The sequence below is a fragment of the Pistacia vera genome, unplaced genomic scaffold (genome assembly GCF_008641045.1).
Source record: "Pistacia vera cultivar Batoury unplaced genomic scaffold, PisVer_v2 Contig563, whole genome shotgun sequence".
Taxonomy (NCBI): Eukaryota; Viridiplantae; Streptophyta; class Magnoliopsida; order Sapindales; family Anacardiaceae; genus Pistacia; species Pistacia vera.
In genome coordinates this window covers 544,598-556,250 of record NW_022196405.1, presented here as the reverse complement: position 1 = coordinate 556,250, position 11,653 = coordinate 544,598, and the positions used below count along the sequence as shown (strand labels likewise).

The window sequence follows — 11,653 nt, the reverse complement described above, 5'->3', positions numbered from 1 at the left end:
AAGCAATCATTGATCGCTTAAACGATCATGTCCAAGGCAAAATCAAGATCACTTAAGTGATTCTTCACTTTTGACCTTGGTCGCTTAAGCGATTCATGATCACTTAAGCAACCAAGGCCATTTTGCTTTTTATCTTGCTGATCTTTTGATATTGTGCACATTTGAGTGAGAAATTATATTCCGTATTGTGGGTGAGCTCTATATTCAATCATAACCATCCATATTTGCGAAATGAGGTACGTTTCTACTAACGTGCCACACTTGTGACTAATTCAGTAAATTAATTGATTGATTGACTTGATACGACAATTATGTTGATAATATTTATTTTGCATGTTTTACTTCTTTGGGCAGCAATCAGTGCCGTACAGAGGTAATATGCAAAATTTTACTTACTTAAACCCTTTTTAAAATGGATGAAAATGAAAAATAATTAATTTGATTTAATACGTTATAAAGGATGATTTATTCAAAGTAACAATTAAATTTAAAATATAAAAAATTGAAAACAACAACTCTCCAACAGTTGGCCCTTGGCAACTCTCTTGATTTCATCATTCTTCTTGATGACATAGCTAAAAATACAAGAACATAAAATCAGTTTAATGCACCACAAAAGAGAAACATAATAACTTTATCAGATTGCTTAAGTGATCTTCAGTTGCTTAAGCGATCTGATGTTCAGATTTGTACATTAGAGCAGATCGCTTAAGTGATCGGCTGTGATCTGAAAATCTGAACATTAGATCGCTTAAGCAACCTAAGATCGCTTAAACGATCTACTATTCAAATCTACAGATAACAGCCGATTGTTTAAGCGATCTTATGTCGCTTAAGTGATCCAATCTTATAAGATCGCTTAAGCGATCCGATCTTAACTGCAGATTGCTTGTTTTCTTGCTACTGATCAATTCGAACCTAATTTTCTAAATCTGCATGTGATCGATTCTGGCAACTGCTTCTCTTATGGCCAAGTTGCTTGCAAATTGAGCACTTATTCATCATCTGGGGAATCTCACAGGCTGATGGAATACGCTTAACTCTTTTTCTCTCCTTTTATGTCTTCTTGAATGGTGGATGAATGATAATGTCAACCAACTCTAGCAGCACCACCCACTGCTCTTCTGGAGGAACTAGATATATCATTTCCGAATAAGCCAGCGTGTAGTGATTTGCCATATAGAGAGGGGAGCAAAGTTCCATATAAATTCTTGAATCAAAATCTGACTTCTGTTGGTGTTTCAGTGCTGGTAGTGCATGAGAACAAGGTAAACGTTGAATGTCAAGCACTTTACAGCTACAAGTTTTACTAAGAAGGTTAACTAGGGCATCCAAACCATAGCCACGCACGGTGAACTCTTGAGCATTAAGAGGATAGGCAAACATTGCATTTGACAGTTCCATACGTTCTCGCAATAATTTTTCAGCTAACGGAACAAGGGTTGTGGAAAAATTATCTGACTCTATACAACACTCATGGAACCACCATGACAATGTCCTCTGGATTGCATCAAAAATGGAAACTATTGAAAACTCTCTTTCTATTAACAACTTTGAATTTATGGACTCGGCTATGTTCGTAGTCATGACATCAAACCTTCTTCCAGGAAAGTAAGCTCTACTTCATCGCTCGAAACCAACATCATGCTCAAGATACTTAGCAATTCTATCATCATTGATTTGGATTTGTCGGAAGTGCTCCTCGAACTCATCAACTTGATAAGCTTTTGCTACCATGTAGTATGTCTGAAGGAGGCCAGCACACTTAAACTTTAGTTTAATGTTCTCACCAAGGTGCCTCATACAGAATCCGTGATGTGGTTAAGGCTAAATAGTGCAATCCCCTTCTTTAAAGAGTTGTGCCTATCGAATATTATGCACAACTCATTATTGTTAGGTACTATCGTACATAATTGCTGAAAAAACCAAGTCCACGACTTGTCGTTCTCAGAGTCAACCACACACCATGCAACAGGGTATGTGTGATTCTCATTGTCCTGTACAGTGGCCACCAACAATGTACCTCCATATTTTCCCATCAAAAAGCAACCATCAATAGCCAACACCTTTCTCCCCTTATAGTAGCACTATAAGCAACAAATAAATATTTAAACCTCATATTCTTGTCCCACTTCAAAGTTGTCTTGCTACCTTGGTTTTTCAACTCAAGCATATAACAGTACGCTTCTAATAGTGCGTACCCGTGCTCCGGCGTGCCCCCCACAAAATCTTATGCATGTTGTCTCCCTTTCCAACATTTCTAATAACTAACAGTGCATCGCAACTCAGTGCGCACAAGTCTTTAAATATCCTTAGAAGATGGACCTTTCCCTTCAACAAACTGACTTTTGACAAATTGTCCAATAACATTAGCAGAAGCTTGTCGATGCTCACCTAAAATATGTCCCAAACCACATGTGTGCTCACGAGTGTATGTGCTAACAATAAATTTTTTGGACTCCACCAACCTTCTACACTAAACCCGTCACTTGCACTTTCGGTCACGACATGCAACCGTCACTACCGATGAATTAGACTTCTTGGTGATAAACTCAAAATTACCTATCACGGCAACAAGTTTTACCTTCCTCACCACTTCCTCTTTGTTGTCAAATAAATATCCTATGCGCAAGATTGATCCATCAGTAAAAAGATGAGCTGATTCACTACTACCTACAATTGCCGCCTCTGAACCTGCATAAAAGACCATAGTGTTCTCTTCCTCACAAACTACACCTTCTGCATAATCTATATTTAAAGGAATCTCTACATCTACAGGAACATGTACGAGGTCCTCTTTGTCAACACTTTCATTCTGAAGCATATGACCAACCTCTTCTACAGTATCCTCCTCAACACCCAAATCACCACCTACTCTTGAATTTTTGACTAAGAAATCAATTCCTTCATAGTTCAAATTAAAACCAGCATTCTCTCCACCAACTTCCTCGTTATCCCCTTCCTTTGAACCAACTTCCAACGGTTTATCTACAAAAGAAACCCTTAAAATCGGCCTCAAACCATTATCACCCACACCAATCATATATAACTTCACACCTTCATCCGACTTTAATATAGTAGGAGGTACCTTATAATGTTCAGGAATTTTGTTTAAAACATACTTCACAATTATATCAGTACGTGAACAACTCAAATTACCTCTTCTAATTATTTCATCAATCAACTCATCAAAACTAACATCTGTGCTCACAGCAATTGGTATAACTTCTTTGCTCTTCCTAATGCACTTCCAGCAACTTTATTCCTCCACCCACTCACCAAAATATTCAACACCCAGAACAACTTGTCCTATGTCTAATAATAGCCAAGTACCTATAATGCACGAAAAAAAATATTATTAACTGATGGATTAAAGGTTGAAAGATTTTAAAAAGCATCTACAGAGTCACTTGAGAGATCTGGCGTATCGCTTAAGCGATCTAGTATATCGCTTACTAGATCGCTTAAGCGATCAATTATATCACTTAAGCGATCTGGTATAATTAAGTCTGATCGTTTAAGCAATCTTCTACCATTTACCTGATCGCTTAAGCGATCTGCTGTCATATACCAGACTTATAGTAGATCGTTTAAGTGATCTTCTGCCATTTACCTGATCGTTTAAGTGATTTGTTGCCATATACCAGACTTATAGCAGATCGCTTAAGCAATCTTCTGCCATATACATGATCACTTAAGCGATTTGTGATCTGCTGCATTATACCAAATATACCAGATCGCTTAAGCGATACACCTAATCACTTAAGCGATCCATCATATCCGGAACACATTTTCAATCATCTCCACCTACAATCAGTGGTACCACTCCCAGCTACCCACAATGCAAGAAAATATTCAATAAATTTCACTCCTTTCAACTTGCATTACATCAAACACAACCCACAACCTAAACAACTAAATCAAGATCATAACCCAAACCCAATCCATCACTAAATCTTTGCAAATCGAAATATAAAATGGAAAGGGGAGATACACATACCTGGACGAAATGTCAGGAGGAGGAGGAGGAGGATCTGTGGCGGAGAAGATGTTAATGGCGAAGGAAGAAGATAATGTTAATGGCGGGAAGAAGAAGATGTACAAGAAGGAGGAAGAAGAAGATGTAGAGGAAGAAGAAGATGCAGACGAAGCTTAGAATAAACAGCAACCAAGGGAGGGATGCATTAATGGCGGGAGGAAGAAGAAGAAGATGTTATGTTTGAGTTTGTTTGCAAGAATTTCAGGTTTTTGGGGACATATTATAATTTTTAAAAGATTACACAATACTTCATTAATCCTAATTAAGCCATGATTAGCGTTTAATTGTTATTAGTTTGTCTTAATAAAACATAAGGCCGTTTAGTAAAAACTAAAAAACTACTTGGCCTTTTAATTAAATTCAAGGCCAATACGACCTTTTAATCAGTTGCCCCAGATGAAGAAGTTGAAGATGGAAGGGTAGTTTGGTAATAGCAGAGGAAGGGAGATGAAGAAGAAGAAGATGGGAGGGCAGTTTGGTAATAGCAGAGGAAGGGAGATGAAGAAGAAGAAGATGGGAGGGCAGTTTGGTAATAACCCATTCTACATCTGTATTAAAATTAATTATCACTAACGGTGTTATTTTAAGGGTGGGAATCTAAAATTTATGAAACCAAGGGTAGAAACTTGGAATTTCGCTAAACCTTGGGCGGGAACATGTCTTCTACTCAAAAAATTATATTGGATTACATATTACAATAAGTCAAATCAAGGAAATAATTATTCTATTCCCTCTCTTATCCCAATCCCACCCCATTCACAAATTCCATGTAATTTCTATGAAGCAAAGGATGCAAAAATAAGGAATTCATAGGTTTAAGTAAATAAATAAAAGGGGGTAAACAAGCATAAGAGAGGAAAAAAAACATTTTATTTAAGCCCCACTTATACTCTCTCTTCTTTCTACCTTCTAATCTTCCCAACCTATCTTTTCTTATCTCTAATCTCAAATAGCAACAAAATAAATAATGAGATTTCATTGTAATGTAATTTTTATTGTAATTATACATTATATTTCTTTTCTTTTTCTTACTTGTTTACTCTCTTTAAAAAAAAAAAAAAAAAAAAAAAATGAAGGAAAGTTTTACTCAAACAAAAATGTGATTTAGAAGTTTATCCACCATATCAAACAAAAAAGAAGTTGAACAAATTACTTAATGTCATGATTTTGCAACATGGAGTTGTGTTATGCAAATGATTTGATTATAAAATATAAGGAAGTAAATAACACCACTCTTAAGATTGGTCAAACGAGTTTAACCCAGCGTAAATATAGAGTCGAAAGTTGAGCACATGGGTAATAGATCACGGGTCATCAAAAGCACGAGGCCCAAATCTCAATATTAACCCAATAAGGTAATGACACTTGGTACAATAAATTGTCTAACTTACAACAACAGATTATGGGGGTAGGAGAAATTTTGCTTCCATTAATTAGCTTTCAGTATTAATGCAAATACTCACTCCTCTAGTTGCTCTTTTAACACATTATCAACTCTGGTTGTTTGTCTTAATACCCTTTCATTGATTGTATCGCTTGTTATTATAAAGCTTCATTAGATTTGACTGATTTCTCTTATGAGTTATCTATTTTAATTTTCAGAATATTAAGTAAAATTAGAAATTTTAAAAAGGGTATTTTTGGAATAATCAGGTAAGATTTATAAAAACTATTTTTTGTTTAAATTGAGGCTTAAAAAGAGATTTAGCGGAGTTCTCTATTTATAAATAGAATAATACTACACATACATCATTTCCATACAATATTTCTAATACAACATTATGTGACAAGATATGATTGGGTGAAAGTTTAATTTTAACTTTAAATTAACCAATCATAATTTATCACATAATGTTATATAAAAATGATGTATGTGTAATATTACTATTATAAATATAAATACTCCAAGACCTTCTAGAGAACTAACGGCCTACGACACGCAGAGTTTAAGTTTTTGATAAAAAGGCTTTATGTATTGCATTCTTTCTCGTTTTTGTCTCAAGATTATATATTCCTCTAGTACTTTTGAAATAAAAAGCTCAGTCTTTGTTCTTATAAAGTTTTTTATTTTAATTTTGGATAATAGATGAGGAGAGCACCTTGAAGGTATATAAAAGATCAACCCATAAAATTGTTATTTCTTTCATATGATTAAATAAAAGTTTACTTAAAAACACAAAAGTAGAACACGATAGTCTTCATTCTTCCACAAGTTTGTTTTTTTTTCTTTTTAGATTTCTTTCATGTCTCCTTCCATTCCTGGGTCGGACCAAGTAAATTAGACTTCAGTTAAGATTATATACAGATTCATAACGTACAGGAACAACTACCCTGATGCAAATTGTTAGGCCTTGTGCTTCTTATGTACACATTCTTCAATCAACCTCCGCTAAACAACAAAATAAAAACATTTACAGCAGTTAAATTCTTCTCAGTGAACATCAGGGGTTGCCATGCTCTTCCCAAAGTTGCCATCACTATTCATGCAAGTCTTCTCATCTTTGCACTGCCCATTACTGATTTTGATCATCTGGTCAGTGCCTCTGCATCTGTAACAAACGAACCTCGCTGGCACTGCATCAGAGTCGTGAATGCCAGAACATCTCGTGTGCTGCCACACGCCACATACATCACAAGCCAACATTCTTTCACCGTCGTCATCCTTGGCTCCACAGATACAATCTACAGTCCATCTCTCAATCCCTCTCTCCATCCTATATTTACCAAGCCCATTTTTTCCAAGGCATCTTCCTCGGACACAAACTGATTCACTAGACCCTAGTAAGAGTTTGACCTGGGTGGAATCGTCTACACCACTATAGCCAAGTAGCTCTTCAGCCTGAAATCTTCTAAATACCAAATATACTTCTTGAAAAGCCCTTGTCGCTTCAACTTTGAGGTCAGAAACAGTAGCATTTACAGGTAAGACAATTAGCTCAGAGGGTGGATCAAGGGCATTTTCTTCAGATAAATCCATGACTTCCAGCTCACATGAGAGGCATATCTCAGATACTTCCTTAATTGAAGATATCACTTCAGGATAGTAGTCTTTCATGAATTGCTTGCAGTCAAGAAGTTTGTCAGCCGAGCTGATTGCCAGGTCTCTCATTGCCTCAGGTCCATAATTAACCATGGTTTGTGGGTGCAGAAGAGATTCAAAAAAGAATTTTAGGTCCCGCATGAGAATTTCTTGAGAAGGACGTTTAATTATGGAAGAATCAATACGAGAGGTGATGCCATTGAAGGAGTCATTTGCCTGCTCAAGCCTGTCACAGGCAAAACAACAAATTAGATCTTATTGCACATTGAATATACCCAAAGCATAAAGGATTGAACAATTGGGTCAAGGTGTCCAGGACTTGGTGAAAGTCAAAATAAAATTCTAGACACAAGTGCTTTAAAAAATGACATCAAAATGCACCAATGGTAAGGTCCAATGTCATATCATAACCAAAATACTAGCTAACATCAATAAGCAAGCACTAACCTGTACTCAAATGCCCCTGAATCAGGATTGCACCTAGCTACAACCACCATCCCATCAGCCGCTAATTTCCCCCCAAGTTCTTTGAGACAGTGATCAAGAAGCTCTGACTTAGCCACTTTACATACTGCACCCCTAAGAGTTCGCCAACTTACCCAATTGGATCCAGACACTGCTCGCAAAACTCTAAACATGGCTTCATCCACACGCTCTATTTCACCCTTGGTCCAAGATTGCACCACCTCTGATGCACATTGACGAGGTTTCTTGCAGGCGGCCTCATCAACCTTTGTGCTTGGTGAAGACTTGTGGTCATCATGAATCAGCCTCACCAAGAAACAAAAGAGATCTCTTATATTCACAAGCTCACACTCAGATATTGACTGGTAAAACAAAATTCTGTCTTGCAAATGAGTACGAGGTTTTCGTCCTTGAGATAGAAAGATCGATAACAGTATGGTAGAAAGGGCTTCAACAGCTGATTTATAGGCATCACGTGTGAGAGCGAAACTACCAGCACCAAATTCATAACCCCAGTCACCATACCATGGATGTCCTCTGGTGATGGCATGAAGTAGCCGGTACTCCATTCCATACTTTTTCGACACATCCATCACACTGACCTTTCTGTTCATGTGAAGAAAAAGATGCAATATTTAGATAAAAAATGAGATTAACAGCATTGATGTTAACATGCAGAATGTACTCTAGCGAACATAAAACCAAGGAGAGAAAAGATACGCAGTGCAATTGGATTTAGACAAAACATAGAAATTAAAATCCCTTATTTCCAAGAAGCATAAGGCACAACATAATTACCATAGCATGCAATTAATATAAATCTACAACAAATTAATCAGGTTGAAAGCCCAGTAGAAAAGCCCAGTAGAAGGCATAATATCCAGTCATAACGAAGAATTTCATTCAACTACAAGTTCCAATGCAAGTATAACAATATTAGCAGCCAATAGTTCACATGATTACCCTGATCCACACTGATTCACTATTCTTATAGATTTGAACCATCTTCAAACCATAGCCAAACAACAATTCTTATACAGAATAAAAGGGAAAAAACCTTCACGCAATGACATTGAAAACACCACAGCCTTGCATACAAGTAAACAGTAATTCTCAGAGTTAGACCCTTTGAAATAACAAGATTGCTTTCACTGGTATACAAGCAGGAAGCTGTAAATAATACTTATCAGGAGTCCTAACCTGACACCAAGAGCTTTACATAAGCGATCCCAGAAGTCCATGATATGACAACCGGAAAGTACCCTGGATCCCCCTTCTCTGCCATTGACCCTCAAAAGGTGGCCATAACCATTAGAATGAACTACACCGTGTAAAAGATGAGTAGTGTCTTCTAACTGGTGGTACACCCAGTCTTCAACATCATCTGTCGTTGTCACATGGTTGCATGACTTGCACCTGATGCATCAAATACTACAAATAGTGAGTTCATGAAATTGCAATTGGTTAAAGAAGACAAAAAGGCAACAAATAACGATGAATTTCTCGTTAGCATTAACTTCTTCGAACACACCCACGTATCCAAATCTAGTGATTTCAAAAACTTTGAAAGCAGATGGAAATTCTCAAAAATGTTCTCTAAAAGATGAAATACCAAATACTATGCGGACATAGCAGTGATAAATTCATACTTAAGTAAGACAGCAGCAATTGACAAAATATACGCATTACAGAAGTTAAAATTATAACTAACATAAGAACCAATCAACAAAGCCGCCTCCTAAACACTGCAGCATATGCAAATAATAGAATGGTGAAATGAACAGAATCAAGAGTTCGTTGAAAAACAAAAATCGAAATAACTCACCTGGATTCGGACAAATGCAAGACATCTCCACAGCATGTACATGGTTTGTTATACCCACCAATGGAATTGCCATCAGCCTTCACAATGAAATGGTATCGCTTGCTGCACACTGGATTTCCACTCCAACCTTGAATAAATAAAACCAATGAGAACCATCAGTCATTGAAATTTATTTTTATGAAAACTGAATTTTACATAGGTTGGATCATAGGTAACCTCAATGGTACACGGGCCCATCTCAAAAATCAAATTGGCCCATTGGTCATCATCAAGCGTTGAATTTTCAATAACTCACAATAAAAAAAATAAAAATTGAGTGAATTGAACTTGGGGGCACAAGGGATTACTATTAATATATTATTAAATAAAATAATTAATAAAGCCAAGGAATAAAGTCAGGGGACTCAGGTGAACTAGAACTACCACACAATTAATGAAGAAATACGAAATTAAATTAATATTCAAAGAGTTGAAGGATAAGACGTAAAGAGTAAAGACATGAAAACATGTTTCATTTTAATAATTAAAATTATCCAATAATCAGCAAAAGCAGTCTCGTTGTTGTTTTAATTTACACGCATGCCATCGGTAGTGTATGATAATAGTGTAGGAAAAGCTAACAGGCAAGGTCGAAGAATCATAATTAATTACGCCAGGGTAATTTAGGTAAAGGATAAAATGTGCGCCCGGTCAATAAAAGCTGTCACGCAATAGCGAAAGCAGGGTGTCCCATCAACATCAGCCTGTATCACTTGGCAACTGCCACGTGTCCAAAACAACAAAACCAAAGTCAGCTAAACTAAAAATACCACTTTCCATATGGACCCCACCCACTCTTCTATCTGATACCTTATCATCTCACGATAAATTATAATCATTTAAACTAAGACGTCCAATTCAATTATCCATTATTAAAAGACTGTTTTGACTTTTTCATGTCTTATGTTGTCACTTATCGGTTAAGACTTAAATATCCACCATTAATTCATCTCACGAGATGACAGCGTGATATTTCGAGATACTTTCTAAAAAGAAAAAGAATCTCCGATTTCCCGCCATAGCAACCGGCTACCGGGAAGATAAAAGAAAAAGCCAGAGAGCGTCCTAGAAAAGCGTAGAGAAATAAAAACCAAAAAAAAAGGAATAACACTAAAAATAGCAAGAGAAAGAATCGGTCTACAACAAAACGACTCGGAACGAGTCAACTCACCAACGACTCGGCACTGATCGCAGTAAACGGATCTGGATCTGGCCACGTCCTCTTCAACAACGTCCAAACAAACCGTAACCGGAGACAACTCCGTACCGTCCGTGAAATCACCGACACGGAACTGGATCTGCCACGTGAGCAGGTGAGGGAAGAGTGAGGACGGCGGCGGTAAGAGCGCGTGGTGAGACAAGAAGGTCCGTACGCTAACTCTAAAAGGCTCGGTCGGACCAGATCCAGATCCGTCAATAGAAGGAAAGGTAAGGAAGTCGTGAAGATCTGCTGTGACTCTTCTCTTCATTCGCTTAAGAGGCCTGCCGTTAACAACCATGACGGTGGGGGCAGCGCGTGAGAGTGAAGTCGGATCTGAGGTTATAGATTAGAGATAGGAGGGGAAGGGGGAGAGCGTTGAGTTAAAAGAGTGAAGAGTTTTGAGAGGGAAAATGAAAGGAACGTTTAATTGTGGTGTAGGGTTTTATGATTTGTCTGTTGGATGAGATGAGATGAGTTGTATTGTTTTGATTGATGGATTGATTGGTTATTTAAGAGAAGCTTTTTTATTTTTCTTGGTTTTAAGAATCCGACACAAAAGTTAAGTCGGTTTGGGGGTTGTTTTTATCGAAAACCAATACTAAATCGTTAAGCGTGTTGTGTTGAGTGAATTACTAGGCCTTCTTAAATTACTTTCGTAATTACCAAAACAACCCGGAGGAAAAGAGAAGGTTTTTACTGTCGTCCTTGAAGAAAGGACACAAATTTCAGAAAACTTATTCGAGAAGGAAAGCAAAATAGAAATAGGAATATTTACTTTTATAAATGAATATAATTACTTGTACTTATACGAAACTATTATGCCTCCCAACTTTACTATTTACCCAATGCTTTAACAACCCTGTGAAGAGAAGAGGATTTTGATTAGTTTTTGCCAAATTCAATTTTAGGTGAGAATTTGATAAATTTTTATGTTCTGTATGATGATGTGAGAAAAGTGGTTTTAAATCCAAGTTAAGTGACAAAAAATAAAATAATCTGTATCTTTGATTGATGCACCTACATTAAAATATTTTCTCTCATTCA

At 36.8% G+C, this 11,653-nt stretch overlaps 1 protein-coding gene across 1 annotated transcript; it reads right to left on the bottom strand.

The window, feature by feature from the left end:
- Positions 1 to 6,426: 6,426 nt before the first annotated feature.
- LOC116108372 (PHD finger protein At1g33420) lies at positions 6,427 to 11,188 on the bottom strand. The gene is made up of 5 exons (XM_031394617.1): positions 10,580 to 11,188; positions 9,370 to 9,496; positions 8,745 to 8,960; positions 7,527 to 8,150; positions 6,427 to 7,305 (listed from the first exon to the last, which is right to left on the bottom strand). The coding sequence occupies exons 1-5, from the start codon at positions 10,905 to 10,907 to the stop codon at positions 6,471 to 6,473; spliced, it is 2,130 nt and encodes a 709-aa protein (XP_031250477.1). The 5' UTR covers positions 10,908 to 11,188; the 3' UTR covers positions 6,427 to 6,470.
- Between the last annotated feature and the right edge of the window lie 465 nt (positions 11,189 to 11,653).